The sequence below is a fragment of the Metopolophium dirhodum genome, chromosome 1, assembly GCF_019925205.1.
Source record: "Metopolophium dirhodum isolate CAU chromosome 1, ASM1992520v1, whole genome shotgun sequence".
In the NCBI taxonomy this organism is placed as follows: domain Eukaryota; kingdom Metazoa; phylum Arthropoda; class Insecta; order Hemiptera; family Aphididae; genus Metopolophium; species Metopolophium dirhodum.
Window position 1 is genome coordinate 25,069,714 of NC_083560.1, and position 18,977 is coordinate 25,088,690.

The window sequence follows — 18,977 nt, forward strand, 5'->3', positions numbered from 1 at the left end:
TAAATCTAAATACATAGTTCTTGGACCACAAAGGTTTCAAGAACAAAAAGACTGGGGTTATTGATGAAATATGTAACCAATTGCAACAATTTATATAAAATAAGATAAACAAAACAATTTTCTTTTTTCGTTAACTGAAAAAAATCATGTGAGCTATCATTTACCTATCTTTAGCCTATAGGAGTTGAACAATTAAGCTATAAATACTCGAAATAATTTGCTAGTATTCGTAATTTTTCCGTATTTTGTCAATATTTGAATTTTAATTGCTTATAAATAAAAACTGTGACTAGAGATTTTTAATATTTTTCAAATGTCATTGTAACAACATAGTAGGAGCCTTGTTTTAATTTTTCAAGCTTTTCTACCCAACAAATAAAGTTTTATTGACATTCATAGAAAAAAGGTTTAATAAAATTAGACACTAAAAATGTCACTAAACAGTTCAAAACAAATCTAAATATTTTGAACATTTTATCGTGTACCTTAAGAGAATGCAAGTATTAACAACAATGTCATGTTCATTTTGTCGTAAACCGATTTTGCGTTAAAATTCCCGTTTTATATACGGTTTTTTCCGGTGCTTTTGAAAACTATTGGGAATTTTACCTCCCGAATGCACCAACTAGATTCACTTTCCCATCGAACAAGATACTGTTGATTCAACGTCAATTTTTAATATGTTTTGTTATAGAATCAGATATTTAAAATCATAATTTTTTTCTAAATTAATATTTTTAAAACTCTCTTTTGTTAGGTAGGTATGTCGTAGTACTCACTTTATTATATTATATTCAGCAATCAGCTATAAACTAGCTTATAACTAAACATAGAAAAAATCATAACCTTTCCAACAGCATATTACTAGAGTGTACGTCGGACGATCATTGAAGACTTCGTAGCATTTTAAATACGTAAAGGGATTTTACAAACATTTGTATAATTCTCTATAGTCTATAGTATAGACGCTGCGACGTAATTTTTGTTCGTCCGTTCCGTTTTGTTTATTAATTTTCGTAATTAAATAATATATTATTCTTTGTTTTAATTTGACTATGGATAGAAAAAGAAGAAAAGTAGAAAATGAAAATAGAAGTTTTGTCCTGAATGGATGGACTTATATTGTTTTATTTTACCAGATAGAGTAGGTGCCTTACCTGTTTGTTTAATTTGTAATCAAACAGTGGCTGTTATGAAAGTGTTTAATATCAAACGTCATTATGAGACACACAAGTCATTTTCCGAAAAATTCCCATTGGGTACTGGCATTCGTAAAACAAAAATTGAAAATCTAAAAATGAAATATAAATCGGCAACTCAAATTTTGAGCCATGCAATGACTGAACAACAGAAATGTGCACAGGCATCTTTACAAATTTCGTGGATACTCGGTAAACATATGAAGCCATTTACAGATGCTGATATTGTTAAAGAATGTATGCTTCAATTTGTAAATATACTGTTTGAAAATAAAAAGGAAATTGTCGAAACTTTTCGTCATATCCCAATATCAGCATCCACTAACACGAGAAATACTGAAGTATTGGCCAAAGATAATCACAATCAGTTGAAACAAGATCTATCTACTGCTGATTTTTATTCTATAGCCTTGGATGAATCTTGTGATATCACAGATACATCTCAGCTAATAATTCACGTGAGATACTTGAGCAATATCAGTGGGGCATTTTACGAAGAGTTATTGACACTTTTGCCATTATCAGGGACCAGCAAAGGAAATGATTTGTACAATGCTGTAGTATTGTATTTTGAAACAGAAAATTTAAATTTGAAAAAAATTATCTCTGTTACAACCGATGGTGCACCAGCGATGATTGGCGCTCATCAAGGCTTTGTTCAAAGATTAAGAAATGACCCTAAATGCAACTCTGATCTTTTATCGTACCATTGTATCATTCATCAAAGCGTCCTTTGCTGCAAACTGGATCCGTGTTTGGAAAAAATTATGAAAACAATAATGAGTATTGTTAATTTTATACGTGCAAAATCTTCACTCCAGCACAGACTATTTAAGGCACTTGTTCAGGAAAATGATACTCAGTTTGACGATTTATTACTTCATAATAATGTGAGATGGCTGAGCAAAGGAAATGTTTTGCAAAGGTTTTTTAACTTACTGAATGAAATTGAACTATTTTTAATTCAGAGTAAACATTTGTCTGGCAAAGACTATCACGAATTTATCAGTGATAATAGTAACATAGCAACTATTGCGTTTTTGACAGATATATTTCAACACATAATTTCGTTCAACTCGAAACTTCAAGGTAATCAGAAACTAATTTGCCATTTAGTTTCTGAGGTAAATTGTTTCTGTAGAAAAATTGACTTTTTTTTACAAGATGTTGGTAATGAACGTTTACATTTTCATAACTTGAAAAAAGTTGTAGATGAAAATCACGAGATTGATATGACAAATTTTACGAAGTTTTTGGAAAGTTTAAAAACTGAATTCGAAAGACGCTTTGCTGATTTTAGAAAAATCAAAAACGTTGTACAACTATTGAACAGTAGTTTTACTCTGCAGCCTGATGGTGAATGGATTAACGAAGCAGAAAATGTTTTCAACTGCAATAGAGCACATCTTCAAATGGAAATAATTGAATTTCTATCAGATGATGTCCTAAAAAATTTGTATGATGAAAAGTATTCAAAAACTGAAATTGATTCTACATATGATGAATTTTGGTTGAAATATGTATCTGAAAAGAAATACCCGACGTTGAAATTATTGACAGTAAAAATGTGTACAGTATTTGGCTCCACATACGTCTGTGAGTCTGCTTTTTCAAAAATGAATTATATCAAAAACAAATTCCGATCCCGAATCACCAACGAACACCTTGAAATTATGATGAAGATAGCTACCACAAACCATAACCCCGACTTAAAGCAGCTAGTTGAAAGCAAGATCTGCCATTTTTCTCATCAAAAATATTAATTGATAATTGTTTCATATATTTATTAAATTTAATTATATTTTCATTAGTTTTAGTTACATAATAATTAATAAGTGTACATATTTTTATTTTAGAAATAAAGTATTTTTGACCAATCGGCATATTATAATAATTATTATGAACTTTGAATTTTTATGGCCCGCGAGAATTTTCCGAATTCTTAATGTGGCCCGCGGAACATATTAATTGGTGACCCCTGCTCTATACCATCATCTAGCGTACCTAGTGGCTAGATGCATTATTCCGATGAATTATAAATATGAAGAAAAAACATATTTTATTCTTGTGGATTTGTGTAAAATATATGTATAATATTGTCATGGGACAAATTTTTTAGCACAGAATTTGTATTAGTTTACGTTTTTTATTTTAGACAAAACTCTACCGGACACAAATTGTGTGACCTGAAAATACCGAGTGACACAATTCCGTGTTTGACACACAAGGGGGTAAGGGGCACGCATAAAGTTAAATAATATAATATTGTATTTTCCCCTCTACCGTTTCACTACATTTAATAAATAAAACATAGTACCTACTTATATTTTTTTTACAACTTTTTATTTATGAAATGTATTCTGACATTTTTTAAAATATAAGATTAAATTGATGTTTGACTACATTTAAAATGTTTAATATAAAGAATATCATCATATTATATTTTAAAATAAATATAATAATTTTACTTAAATACCTACTTAATATAGGTAGGTATATTATTATTCCAATAGTCACAGATAAACAATTGGTAAAGGAACAAGGAACTAACACAAGTACATTTTTTTACCATTTAACCCTATAAGTCATATCAATTAATCAAACCGTATAAAAACTAACACAGGTAAGTAAATTTGTTTACCTTGTAAGAACTTACATACCTATGTGTATCATTTTTTCCACAACGCAGGAACTAACCTATGTATTTTGTAAGTTGTAACCTGATAGGTCTCAACGTCTCGTTTAGTAACTTATTCGCCCTTCAGGCATACTTGATTTTTTTGGGCTAGGAAAAACTTTTTTTCTTACTTCATATTTTTAACAGGCTTTGATTATTGCCTTAAAAACGGAAAACAACAATAAGAAAAAAATTAAATTCATGTAGCATGCTGCTGGTTTTTTTTACTGTGCTATACCAAAGGGCCAAGACATATCTATGATTCCTCAATTATCCTTGTAGAGGTATAATATCTAGTAGCATGATACTTATAACATATATAAGTTTTTTTTTTTATCGGAGGGTAAAGAGTAAATTTGTGGGTTACAATAAAAAGGTTAAGAAACACTTCTATAAGCTATAATTTATTATAGTATTTGTAGATTGTAAGGATTCAATATTATAACTATAATTTGTATTTTTGAGATGCGTTTCTAAAAGAAAAAGTTAGAAATGAAATTGGTTATTTAATATATAAGGTTGTTATGAGTCAAATAGTATTCACAACCATCTAGACCATTATAATATAATAATTTCGGACTATATATATTAATTAACATTCAGCATAAAAAATACCACACAATTGGTAAACAATTTCGGACTTTTACTAACACTGATTATTTATTTTAAGATTTACCAAACCTTGTTTGTAAAAGTTCAAACTACAAAAATCATACGGGGCTTGATTAAACTATTTTGTGTACCCTAGGTTTTACCACTATTTGTGCTTTTACCGAAACATATATTTATAATTCTTTTTTTATCCGTGTCCATTTTAACCTAATTAACTTCTATAGTTATTATATTATTACTAAACATTGTATATATCCTTACATTATTTATTAAATTGCTTATTGGGTACGAGTTAATTAAAATAAAATAATATATAATCAGTTATAAAGTCTATTGAACTAGAGTATCCAGTTTAACACATGCACAATAAAGCTTGTATGTTGTTGTCCCCCTCCATTAACAAATGTAGTATAAACACAACAATGATTATTTCTGATGTTCAAAAGAATACAATAAAATTTAAGTTTTCTTTATAACTTACTATTATTTCACACAAATTAACTCAGAATAATAGTATCAACATAAAATCTTCTGTCGGGAAAAGAAGACAAAATAAAAATAAATCATCACAATTAATTTGCATTCAAATATTTTTAGATTCTGAGCGAAGCGATGAATATATTGATTCTACAATGATGTGTGTTTTTTTTTTATTTTTTTATTTTTTTTTTATTTTTATTTTTTTATTTTTGTGTCTGTCATCGCCTTTTAGGACAGTAAAAGTGCTTGGATTGTCTTCAATAGTAACTTTTCTGATAGGAAAGTGAATCTAGTTGGTACTTTGGGGGGTCAAAAGTAAAAATTTCCCAGTAGTTTTCACAAGCGACGTGAAAAACAAAAGAAAAATTAAGGAAAAACGGGAACTTTTACGCAAAATCTGTTTTCGAGAAAATCGATTTTGGTTTTTGGTGTAACTCTAAAACAAATGACCGTAGGGACATGACATTTTGACTGAATGTTTATATTAGCATTTTCTATACACCATAAAATTTACAAAATATTTTGACTCTTTTTGAGCTTTTTCGGCCATTGTCAGTTTTCAGTTTTTTTAGTTTTTTTTTCTATAAATATCAATAAAATTTTATCTGTTGATGAAAAAAGCTTGAAAATTTAATAGAAGGCTCCTAGGTTATTGTTTCAAAGGCAGATAAAAAAAATTAAAAATCCTTAGTCACAGTTTTTAATTATAAGCATTTAAAGTTCAAATTTTGACAAAATACGGAAAAATCATGAAAAATAGCAAATTATTTTGAGTTGAGAATTCATAAAAATTTTTCTTTTTAAATCTAAGATTTGAAAATGTAATATAAGATTACTCATAAGTTTGTCTACCTTTATCAAAAAAAAATGTCTAGAAGAAACTTAAATTAAATTTTTATGAGCGTCTGAAATTTATATTTTTACAACATTTGATATTCACTCGATTTCTCATGTAACAATTTTCTTATTTTATTGTAATTAAAAAACGAATGACTGTAGATACTTGAAAATTTCACTGAATGTTTATATTAGCATTTTCTATACACCATAAAATGTTGAAAATATTTTGACTCTTTTTGAGCTGTTTACGGACATTGTCAGTTTTCAATTTTTTTAGTTTTTTTTTCTATAAATATCAATAAATTTTTATTTGTTGGGTAAAAAAGCGTGAAAATTTAATATAAGGCTCCTGATATATCGTTCTAATAACAGTTGAAAAATATTAAAAATACATAGGCACAATTTTTTTTTATAAGCATTTAAAGTTCAAATTTTGACAACATTTATCAAATTTATAATTTATTAATTATTTTGTGGTTAAAAATGTATAAAATGTTTAACTTTTATGGCTAAAGATTGAAAATTTAAAACAAGGCTCCGAGTAAATAGGTTATATATAAATTACTTTATTCACAATAATATCATCAAATATACTTGGTAAAATCATAGGCTGACTGACTGTTTTCGCTCAGAATCGTTTTTCTTATACAATGATATTATATCATTGAATTCAAATTTAACACCATCCATTACAGTGACCCACTTGTAACCTACTGTACAGCAGAGCAACATCCACTTATCCACCTTTTTTTAATTGAAAATTACAACCAAATACCTAAATTTAAACTATATTATTAAGGCCAGACACAGAAAAGCAGTATGGAAGGGGGAGGGCAGGTTATTGCAGATTCACTTTATTGCAGCACGCCACTCTTAATCGAATAGATAAAATATTTAAATAGAGGTATAGAAATATAAAATGAAACATAATATTTAAGGAACTGTAAAATATAGACATATATTAATGGGACATTATTAAGCCACATTCAGGAATTTGAACTACATATATTATACTTAAGTTTAAGTTAATAGATTAATCTAATTATGATAAATTATTTGAAAACTTAACATTACCTACTAATCATAAATATATTAGATTTGTAATGAAACCTATTGATGTACTTTACAAATTAACTCAGATATTAATTATCAACATAATATCTTCTGACAGGAAAAAACACAAAAAATACTTATATAAGGAATCATCATCATAAACATTTTTTTTTTTTGCAAATTATATCAATACTTAATATTAAAACTATTTTTCTTAATTTATTAAAAGGACATTGCACCCTCATATAATGTCTTAGTCTTATATATTATGTAAAATCAAATCTGAGTCATCGATCATACTTAAGGCCCGGTTGCACAAAAATCATCTGATATTTATTTTATTGATCAGATAATTTATTGGATCCATAAGTTTATTGGTTAGATAAATATTAGAAATTGTTGCACAAACTATTATTATTTTAACCACATATCATAATGGTTCATTATTATTTTGATAATATGAATATATTTATAACAGAAGATATTTGACATTCATTAAATTTATTTTATTGAACCAAAATCTGGCCTATAAATGAACCAATAGTAATCAACGGTCAATAACTTAATTCAATAAGATTTTATGGTTCTATGTAACATGTATTTTAATTTATATTGATTCAATAACTCAATTTATTGAACCAATATATTTTTGCGCAACTGGACCTAAATATAAGTAATTGATTTACTATCAAACTTAAAGGTAAGATCTGTGTTATATACTTTAATTGTGAAGCAAGTTATGAGCATATTTATTTTTATTTACTCTTTATATAGTCATATAAAATCATTCAATTTTTAACAAACTAACAAAACATAATTGATTCTACTGAATGCAAATTTGCTTTGTTGTACATTTTTAAAACAAAGACAATATGTACGGCCGTAATTTTAAAATTATATATTTTATTATTTAAAAAATACTGACAACTAAAAACATTTAAAGTAAATCTTCACATGAAGTTTGAGATATTTATGGAATAGAAAGTGGTCAATCACATGTGCAACTTATGAGTTCCATTTCCAAAGTATGATTGATAAACATAATGTATTCAGTTGCTTATGTTAGACAAAGCTATAATATCATCACTTTCAGTCATTAGATTGATACAATCAATTAGAAAATGTATAAGATTATTAGCAGGAATGGTAATACGTGTATAAAACATTGTCTTATGTTACACATACTTACCCTACGTATAAAAAGACTAAAATGTATAAAACTTTAAAATGACTAAGACATTAAGTAGCCATTTTTTCCTTTGAAATTATAACTGATGATACTGTACATTTTAAATTTTAAGAAGTATAAGCTTATAAATTAATACAACAAATTAACTAATCACATCAACTTGGTGAATTTTCTTTTTAGAATAAAATAAAATGAAATATGATTTCTTTTTGTTATTATAAATATTAATGTTATATACATTTTTACATGTATTTTATACTTGACTGTATTATACGTTCCAACCCTGATTATTAGTTATCTAAATGTGTATAATCATGTTAACATAACAAATTTTCAGCCACAAATTAATTTTAAGAGACAATTAATAAGTACTTAAATTTAGTTTAAAATAATAAATTAAAGAACTTAAAAATAAAAATTCAAACTTACTATTGAGAAAGTCTTCAATAAATCTTCTGGCTTGATATCTAAGATTTCGGGTTCAAAGATAGTTCCAGAATCATACACCATTTGTACGGCCAAACCATAATTGAATGGAGAAATATTCAACATATTCAATAAGGTCACCTCAGAAACCCCAACTTTATCACCTTCTTTTAAAATATGGACATCATTCTAAACATTTAAAAACCGTGATAAGTATATTAAATTAAATTTATAGCATGCATATTATTTTTCTTACAATGATTTCAATTGTTCCCTTAGAAATTTTAGTTGGAATAGACAACGCCTGGAAGAAAGAGGTTTTTTCCGGTCCAAGGCCAGTGTTCTGGGTGGGAATAACAACAAGGCATGGTGCAATAGCGCCAGGACGAGCTGGAGCACGAACTTTATTTTCCAAAAGCTTATCTCTGATCTCAACCAAATCACTACAAGTGAAAACAAATCCTACATTTCCTCTAATGTGAGGCATGATCCTTCAATAAGTACATAAATAGTTAATAAAACATTTTTATTAAATGAAAAATATTATTAATTTCAAAATTATGGTAAATCAGACTACCTAAAAGCATTCAACATCAATAAAAACCAAACTACAGCAATGTGTTCAGCTATTTCTGGCTTTGATGCGTTAAGACTCTACTTATTGAGTTATAATTAGCATCATAAACAATATCAGCTTGTAACTATTTTATATTTATATAATATTAATATTACTTTTCAAGAGAATGATATCTGTTGATATGGCCCTTTATTACCTTCTTCATCGTTGTATTCTTGCCCATCAGTATGACAGCATTTCCACGAAGACTGGTGCGGATTTGCTGCATCTGTTTTGAACCCACATTGTCGGCTCCCACAATGAGACATTTTGGGAACTCGTCAAGTAAATTCTAAAAGAAAAAATATTTTATTTTATAATTAAAAGTTGTTGATAAGTGGCTGTTTAATACAATGTACAACATACCACCAACTTCACAAAAATAGTTAGCTTTCCAAGTTGCTTTTTCCTCTCTACCCATCTTGTGGTGTAGATCGATTAATACTTTAAGAAGTAATAAGAACTAAAATCAAAACAATAAAATTATAACCGGAAAAAAAAACTTCAAATTAAGTATCTCCAAGGTATGGGGCAAGTATAAATATTTTACATTATGTTATGGTTACGACACAATTTGTAAGATGTATATATATACTTTCTCTTTTAACTACATAATATACAAATCTAACAGTAACCTCAAGACTAGGTACTGTAAAGAAGTGATCATAATTGGTAATAATTTCAACTGAAATCGATTAAGAACGATCTTTTGATTTTAAAGTATTATTTTGTGTAATTGTAAAATCTCCACCACAAGCTATCAGCTTGTCAGAGGGCTGTAAATATTTTTAAATAAATATATTAATATTGTTATAAAAGTAATGTAGTATAAACTAACATATTTTTAGGAACTGAAAGTTCAACTCATTATGTATTTATTAAAAATATCAATAGATTAATAATCTAATATAACTGTTATAGATAGATACAATCATTATATTTATTAACATTTGTATTTTATATTGTTATTAATAAAACTCAATACTTAGATCTAAAATATAATAAAATATGAAAATATATTTAACTTTTACTTTTGCACTACAATCACTATACTTCTCAGAATATTTGTAATTTGGAATTTATTCCGTTAATAAAGAATTATTATTATTATTTAGATAATGTTATATTACAAAATACAATATTTTTAGAAACTTGAAGAAAAGCAAAATATTTATTTATTAAAGTTTTTCTGTTAAATTTCTAAAAGACCCATTTTCTGTCGTTATTATTACTCCACTTATGAAAAGAGCACATAGATTAAAGACAGCAGGACAAATAGTATTTGTAGACAGTACAAGTGCTTATGATGCAGAAAATCATTGTATTACATTTATGATGACACCATGTGCGGCAGGGGCCGTTACTTTAGCTATTATTATTACAAAAGGTATTTTACAGCAGTTTATAAAATTAAATAATATACCAAAAATTAATTCAAAAAAAATTAAACAATACAATTTATGTTTATTATAGGTCAAAAATACATTTCATATAGTACAGGTTTTGGCTTAGTAAAAAGCTTACTGGAAGATTCTTTTTGTGGAAATGGTTACCCTCAGCTATTTATGACCAATAGTGCTACTGCTGAAATTAACGAATTAGAAAAAACATGGCTTGAAAGCAAAAATTTGATGTATTTTCCACGTTTGTCAAGCTGTATGGAGGTGGTGTTGGGACAGTAAACATAAAATACTAAAAGAGGATAGAATTGAATTAATACGATCCTTTAAAAATCTTGTTTATGCAGAATCAAAATTATTAGCAGAAGAAGCATTTCAAAAAGCAATGTCTTTGTCAAAATATTTACAGGACTATTGGGAAACAAGAGACAAATGGTGTCTTGTATGGAGAGATGTTACAGGTCATGGACATCACACGAATAATTTTTCAGAAATAACCGTACGGATATTTAAAGTTACGGTTTTATCAAGGGTAAAAGCATATAATGTTATTGCTTTGATTGATTTTGTATGCACCACTTTGGAAAAATATAACCGTCGTAGGTTGAGAGAATTTTCAAACTTCCGAAGCCATAATCCTCGTCTATTTTTGAAAACTCAAATAAATAAAGCTATAGAAATAAACAAAGAAAACATATGACAAGTAGGGGACTATGAATATACTGTTCAGTATAAGGACGAATCATTCAATGTTAATATGAAAATTGGGATTTGTCATGTAATAAGGATAAATTTGGACAGTTTTGTATTCACCAATGTGCTATTTACATACATTTTGATACATTATCACAAAATTTTCCTGCTGTGACTTCAAGCGATAGACATAAAATTGCTTTATTAGCAGATGGAGATAAAGATCTACCAGTAGAGTTTTTTCAGTAATTTATTTTGGATAATAATGTTGCAATAAATTACAGAAAATATAAATAATGAAGAATCTGTTCATTTGAACAATGTCATACCAAATAATACAATCTCAACTAATCAAAATAATAGTGCAGCCACAACCAATACAACCAACTCACAACAAATACCTCAAGAATCTATAAACAATATAATTTATTTATTTAAGTGTCTATGGTTATTAGTTTTTGTATTAGGTACAACAAAATATCAAAAATTGATGGATAAAAAACTCGTTAATTTACTGATGAATATCATAAAAATGTTAAATTCAAGCACTCATAAAAAGTTAATGTTACTTTCCAGTAAACTTTTTTTTTTGTTTGAAGTAAGACCATTTAAGGGAGTCTTCTATCAAAATGTCTAATGTTAGCTATGAAAGGAATAACTTTTATGAATTGAAATTAACTGAAAAATAGTTTGAAAATGTTCGAAATGTTTATGAGTTTTGTCAATTTTTAATTTTTATTGAGAATAATAGAAAATTAATTTACAAAATTCGAAAAATTTCAAAATATTTCGAAAATGTTAACATTTATATTAAATGCTAATATAAATATTTGGTGAAAAATTCAAGGGTGTACATTTATTGGATATTGAGTTACACCAAAAAAATTAAATCGATATTTTCAAAAATTGGTTTTGCGTAATAATATTATCTCTTCTTTTAAAACTTTCTTAAATTACTTGGAATTTTTACCTCCCAAAAGAACCAACTAGATTTACTTTTCTATTCGAAAATATGCTAATCTTGAAAACCTGAGCATTTTTAGTACCAAAAATGTTGCTAACAGACAAAAAAAAAGAAATTGTAAAACCAATAGGTACATTATATTTCACTCCGCTCAAGTTTCAGAATCTAAAAAATAAAAGAGTACCTACTTGGGTAAGCATGATATAATAAAACATTAAATATTTGATAAAGTATAACAAATAACCATTGTATACCTAAATATATTTGCCAGTTCTGAACTTTGTTTTCTTTATATACTGTAGGTGGTAAATCTTATAGCTCAACTGACGAGGAACAAATATCCCATATGGTATTCATTATGAGGACAAAAGTATACACCACTCATATTAATTGAGAATATTATTCTTCTTGAATAATTTTAAAATTTGTTATTAGTATCCTTATTTTATGTTTCAAATTCAATTTTTATAATTTATCCTGATTATAATTAAATATTATTATATTTTACTGAATTATATTATTAGCATAAACTATAAATTGTATGCACCTACTTTTTTCTTTATATTACTGTTTTTTTTTTATATATTGAATAATTTTATGATATAATAAACTTTTTATAGGTATTACAATTATAATAGGTACTCAGTGAACGTGGAATGAGTCTTAGATTTTTTTTTAAATATACTTACAAGTTACAACTGAACAAAATGAGTATTTCTGTACAATCTGTTGTTTTTGTTTGCAAATAATATATACTAATAATAATTAAGCAATTTGAATCTTGGTATTGAATAAACTCACCAAAGTACCAACTACCTATATATTTTAAATAGTAGGTAAATAGGAAGTTGGAACCTGTTAGCAATTTTTTTTTATTGATATATTTAACCTATTTATAGCACGACATTTTTATAATTTATAAAAAATGGTGATATAAACATATTATGGTGAAAAAGGGTACTTGACATGTTCCAGGAGACGAGGATCATTTGCGAATTATCTTTTAACAACATTTTACTTAGAAATGTCTAATATAGAAATATTGCACGTAAAAACGATCAATGAATAATATTATCTACTTTTTCTGTAGAATTTATTAACCTATTATAGTATCTAGTATCTACCTAGTTATTAGGTAGGTAAGTAAATGTTAGGATACTGGATATTACATAAGTAACAATTTAAAAAAAAAACATAAATGATTATTAAATCCATTTATAATATTAAGTTAGACAATTATAGCATTTATAAATACATTTTGGTCATGATTTAAAAATTTCTAATTTCGATTATTTTGTTTTTTATAATAATACTGAAGTATATCCTGGGCATCATGGTTAATCAATGTTCACCATGCCACTACGCTAATGCGTCTATATGTTGAGCTAGAGAGGCTAAAGCATTTTTAATTTTAATCTCAACATTGTAGTTAGGTACTATTTACCTATTAATATTAAGTTATTATAAGCAGCTTGTATCAATTAAAATTTTACCGATATAATGTTATGTAAGACCCAAACACTGGAATTGCTCATTGAGCGAAAAATATACCGAAATTGTTTTTTTTTTTGGCTTTGTGGTCGTTTAAATTTTCAAATCATCTAATCATCACCATTGTGAAAATATCTGAAATGACAAAGCATGAATTGAGGCATAGGTGCATATTGACTAAATTTGTCTAAGTCGTCCCCCCAAGCCATAGGTGGAGCTAGGTAGGGGCTTGTGGGGGCTAAGCTCCAAAGTTTTAGATTAGCCCTCCCAAATGTATACCAAAGTTACGTACCTACAGTTTAATAGTTTTATATCACTGTTCATAAATATATTAGGTACTTAAAGGACATGCATCACAACACTAATTTTTTATTTTAAGTTTAATATGCTTTCAAAATATTAAGTCGAGATAATAAGAGTTGATAATGTCCCACGAATAATGATTAACAGCGTTAACACTAAAGTAATTTATGGTTCATAAGTAACTTATTATTTTTTTTAACTGGAGAACCATATTTATGTACCTACTTATTATTTAATGGTACCTACTAATATAGTATATTTTATAGAAACAACAAATAAAAACCCAAATCCAGATAATATAACTTGGTATTAAACACTAATCACTATTGCAATATTGCACAAATATACTGAAATAATGCAGTTTAGCTTGATTTTTGGGAATTTTTTTCGGGAACCTATATATGTATATTTCAATGAGTTAAGCACAATGATGCAATCAGAATTTGTCTGCTAGACTTAGTTCCAAGGTTATGAACTTTTAAAGATTGTAATTTTGAGTATTATACGTCTACGCAGGTTATTTCATGAATCTACTAGAAAAAGTACATTTTTAAAAAGTATGTAAATAATCCCCTCGCTTTCATAATCCTGGCTACGCCACTGATATAATAGGGATTTAATAAAATATATTTAGGCTGGCAGACCGTCTCCTATCAGAATAGTCTTTCTAGGTAGGTTACCTATGTACAGTTGGTAAATTAGCCATTAAATACATTGAATACGTGTACGTAATTTACAGTTGACAAGTAAAATGTTCTGCACAGAATAATATGATTAATATGACTGTAACTTGGTCAATTACGTAGTAAGTATTACGATAATATGGAATCCTAAGAATTACTCAACTCTACCCAAGTATTGCACAGCGGCAATTATTATATACCCAGTTCGTGGTTCATAAGTAATAAATTTGTTATAGGTACGTAAATGCTGAGGATTTAGATTAATTTAGGTTGATATCTACTACACATTGAAACGTCTTTCTTTGTATCAGGCAGCAATTTCGAGAATTATTATTTATATTATTTCTCTACAGTCTACATAGACTAGGGAATTTGGGAGTGCAGAATCCATAAAATATATTTCATAGTTTTCCAATTTTTGAGTTTCCAAACATTTTGGAATATTCTTGAAACTAAGCAAATGTATACTTTCTCCGTCTACTCAGCCTTTCGAAGAAATTAACTTGGCTTGTATAAATATTCTGAGGTACCGATAGAATCATTAGTCCCTTCTACTTTTAAGAATTTATAATTGTCATTCCAAATTATTACGTGATAATTTATAGGGGGGGGGGGGGGGTAACACTTTTCTATAAAAGCCACCAGTCGTATGTTATACAGTCTTAATTAGCGTCAACTCAGTTGTAAGTAAACAGTTAAGTGTCTTTTGGTAATACCTACGTGAAGCAACAGTCTTGGCAATTGATGGCACATTTGGTGTCATTCCGCGAGTTCCTGCTGATGCCGAGCAGTTGATCACAATCCACGCTGTCTTGGACAATGTCGTAAGAGATCTGTTAACATTAGATAATCAATTTACTTACATATTTGGTTTATTTAAATTTTATTTTATTCAATTTACATTTGTAATTTAAGTCAGTTCCTGTGGTATATGCTTTACTAAATCGTAGAACAGAAAACGTCTACATAGGACTGTGGCAATATGTGCGAAATAATTTACCAGAAGATATTTTTGACTGGCAAAATGTAAGTATTGTTTCAGACTTTGAAACAGCCATGCAAAATACAATACAAATAGTGATTCCAGAATTCCAATTGATTGAGTGCTGGTTCCATTTTTGCCAGGTAATAAACAAATTGTGCATTAATGTTTTTATTATTGTATAGTATTTTTCTGGATTCTTTAATCTAGATATGAAACAGATTTATGTATAACAATTTTTATGAGTTTCAAGTTAAATTAAATTTATTAAGTTTAATTATCAAAATTTTTAAATATTAAAAAAATATCATTATACATTTTTTAAAACAATTTAAATTTAAAGAAATACATAATGTGAAAAATTAAAACATAGGTATGTGAAACATTTTTCAAATTTGTAGTGTAGCCAAAAAATGAATGTTAAATTTTTCCACAACTTTAAGAAATTAATGTTTAATGTAATTTCTTTTGTCAGATAACAGTAGTTTATCAACACTGTATCGAACTAATGTTAAGTGTCGACACTCATTTTTTTACGCCAGTATATAAAAGTTCTAATTTCCAAAATGAATGTGATTTACCTTACTCAATAAAGAAATTATATTCTCAAATGCACTATTTGTTTGCAGAGCATTTTACGTTTTGTCCAGACCCCTCCTGGCATGGTGATATTATTCCGTGAAAACAATCATCGTGAAAACAATCATGCTGCCACAATACTGAAAATGGTAATAAGAAATAACAATTAATGACTGATGGATTAGGATCTAGTGATATGATAAATTCTTACATTAATACTAACATTTTTTTTTTTATATATAGATTATGTCTTTACCACACTTGCCACCACAACAGATGCCATAATTTCCAGAAGACTTCCACATTCTTGGGGGTTTTCTGGCAATCACAAGATTGGCAACACGTATGGGCGTACTGAACCGTATTGTTCAGTTAGTGGACTATGTCAGAGAATACTGGTTGACCACAGTACGTCCATACGGGTTTTCCGTTTACGGTGTAAACATCCGTACTAATAATTTTGTGGAAAGTTTTCACAGCATGCTTAAGTCCACCATAGGCATACATCCACCAGTCTGGTCTTTTTACGATAATTGATTTTTAATAAAAATATATAGTTGACAATAGCTGGAATTTTGATCGGTTTTTATAATTTTTTGCAGATCGATTATGATCGATTGAAAGTAGAGTACGGAGGGAAACGTTACAAACAATCAATGGCCTGCAAGTGAGACAATTAACTATATATGGCTTACATTTTTTAAATTAATTTTAATTTGAATAAATCAAACTTTAAAGATACGAAGATCTATTGTGTTTAGCAGAGACACAAATAACTGAATTTTGGCTGATGCTCTACGAAACATACGCTATGGCCGCTATGACACAATGGCATATTTAAGAAGAGTATCTTATTCGGTGAGAGGGTATATAGATATGCAAATAGGCCCTTTAGCTAATGGTGGGTACCATATAAATTCAATTGGGTGTATAAACTAAATGACAATAAAATGGAATTATAGAAATCCTTCTCGAAGATTTCATTCCTGGACAGCTACCAATGGTTGGACTAATTCAGCCTCTGCCACCTGTATTGCCGCCATTCCACATTCGTGGAGCTGGTAGACCTAGGAGGGGTCGTGGTTATCAACGGGTAGCAGCAGTTCCAGAAAATCATGGAATGGTCCGGCATCTAAATGAGCGCCAATAACCAGGTGGTAACCTTGGATTAATTGAAGATCACCATCTTCTCGGTAATATACAACTATACATTTAAGTTAAAAATACATTATATACTCTAGTTACTATACTTTAAATATAAATATTATAGGGAATACAGACAATATTGAGGCGCCAATCCAGATTCAAGGTAAGCATATAGAAATAAATTATGATAAAAAATATATTGTCTTAACGAAATATGACTTTTTTGTTTGTATGATTAGCAAATAATGAAGACCGAAATGAGCCCTTTGATCTTCCAGAAAACGAAAGTATGCCTTAGAGTATTTCTATAAATAAAATGTTGGAGTGTCACCCTTGGGTGGTTCTCCACCCAAATACTAATGTTTTGTAATGTATTCTTCTACACTTATATGCTTATTGTATTATTAGTGAGGATCACTCGGAGGAAATAAATAAATTTCTATGCGAATCCAACACGAGTAATTCCATGATGTTCTGTAGATTTCAGTCAATCAAAGAACAGGTTAAATCTGAAGTCTTAAATTGGTCTGTAAATATTGAAAATATAAGCATTAATGAATATTATGATGAATCATATTTACACGTGTTTATAGTTAAGTGTGTACCTTTCTTAGCACTGTGGACACCTATTATGAATAATAAAGTCAACAATGGCATTGAAATCCGCCAGAGTAATGCTACCGTTGAATCTTGGTTTAAAACAGTCAAACAAGACATACTAGAAGGCGACCGTAGGTTTAAATGCGGCCGGTTTTTAAAACTTATGAGACAGCGTGTGACGAATGTACACAAACAAATGAAGTACAATATTAGAAAAGAAAATTGCACTCGTGTGCTTGATTTTGACAGTAAGTCTAAACAGAGTACAACTAAAGAAAATGGAAAAAGAAAAAATTCAGAATTGTCTAGCCTTAACCATTTAGACAAAACAGAAAGTTGGGGAAAAAAAAGAAAAACAACTCAAACATCTCCAACACACCAACTACCGTCCTTTCAAAGCACTGTTGTCAAAAATCCCAAAGTCTTCGACCATTACAGCAGATAAAAATAACATTTCGCCCAAAGTGGTCGATGGTATCAAAAGCTTGTGATTATAGAATGTGACAATGAAACTAGGTTCACTGTTGATGAGCCAATTAACAACGACATGGTTGTACATGATTTGAGTAAGCCATTGGACGATATTTTTTTAATGAAATCGGTTTCGACACCTGGCAGTCATAAATCTCCGTTTCAACGATCAGTGCAATCTATAGATTTACACAAAAATATGCTATCTAAAGATTTGACATACTACAAACAAATGGCAGAGAATAATAATTATATAGTTGGAACTTATAGTTACATATTTGATAAAGAACGAAATTGTGACATCTTGACCGACCTGTACTTCCAAGATTTTGATACATTGTCTGGGAAAGAATGGTTGTGTAACTTTGTTGTAGATATCTGTTTTATGTCATATGCTAAAAAGCTGGATTTAAAAAACACACACATTTTATCAGTCAACCGTGCGAGATCGCTGTTGGAAAAAAGAGAAATTGGTGAAGTGCATAACAAAATTACTTTTACTCAGGACAGTACGGTTATTCTACCATGGTTACTTAATACTCGTCACTTTATAGTAGTTATTATAAATTTCAA

General features: G+C 28.4%; 2 protein-coding genes and 1 pseudogene across 2 annotated transcripts; 1 reads left to right on the plus strand and 2 right to left on the minus strand.

The window, feature by feature from the left end:
- The first annotated feature begins 1,336 nt into the window (after positions 1-1,336).
- On the plus strand, positions 1,337-2,962 carry LOC132934870 (general transcription factor II-I repeat domain-containing protein 2-like). Its single transcript, XM_061001264.1, has 2 exons — positions 1,337-1,927; positions 2,021-2,962. The coding sequence occupies exons 1-2, from the start codon at positions 1,337-1,339 to the stop codon at positions 2,960-2,962; spliced, it is 1,533 nt and encodes a 510-aa protein (XP_060857247.1).
- A 5,356-nt stretch (positions 2,963-8,318) lies between these two features.
- LOC132934879 (large ribosomal subunit protein uL10-like) lies at positions 8,319-9,513 on the minus strand. The gene is made up of 5 exons (XM_061001276.1): positions 9,445-9,513; positions 9,209-9,384; positions 8,733-8,967; positions 8,480-8,665; positions 8,319-8,348 (listed from the first exon to the last, which is right to left on the minus strand). The coding sequence occupies exons 1-5, from the start codon at positions 9,511-9,513 to the stop codon at positions 8,319-8,321; spliced, it is 696 nt and encodes a 231-aa protein (XP_060857259.1).
- Positions 9,514-17,816: 8,303 nt separating this feature from the next.
- Positions 17,817-18,482, minus strand: LOC132934387 (uncharacterized; annotated as a pseudogene).
- Between the last annotated feature and the right edge of the window lie 495 nt (positions 18,483-18,977).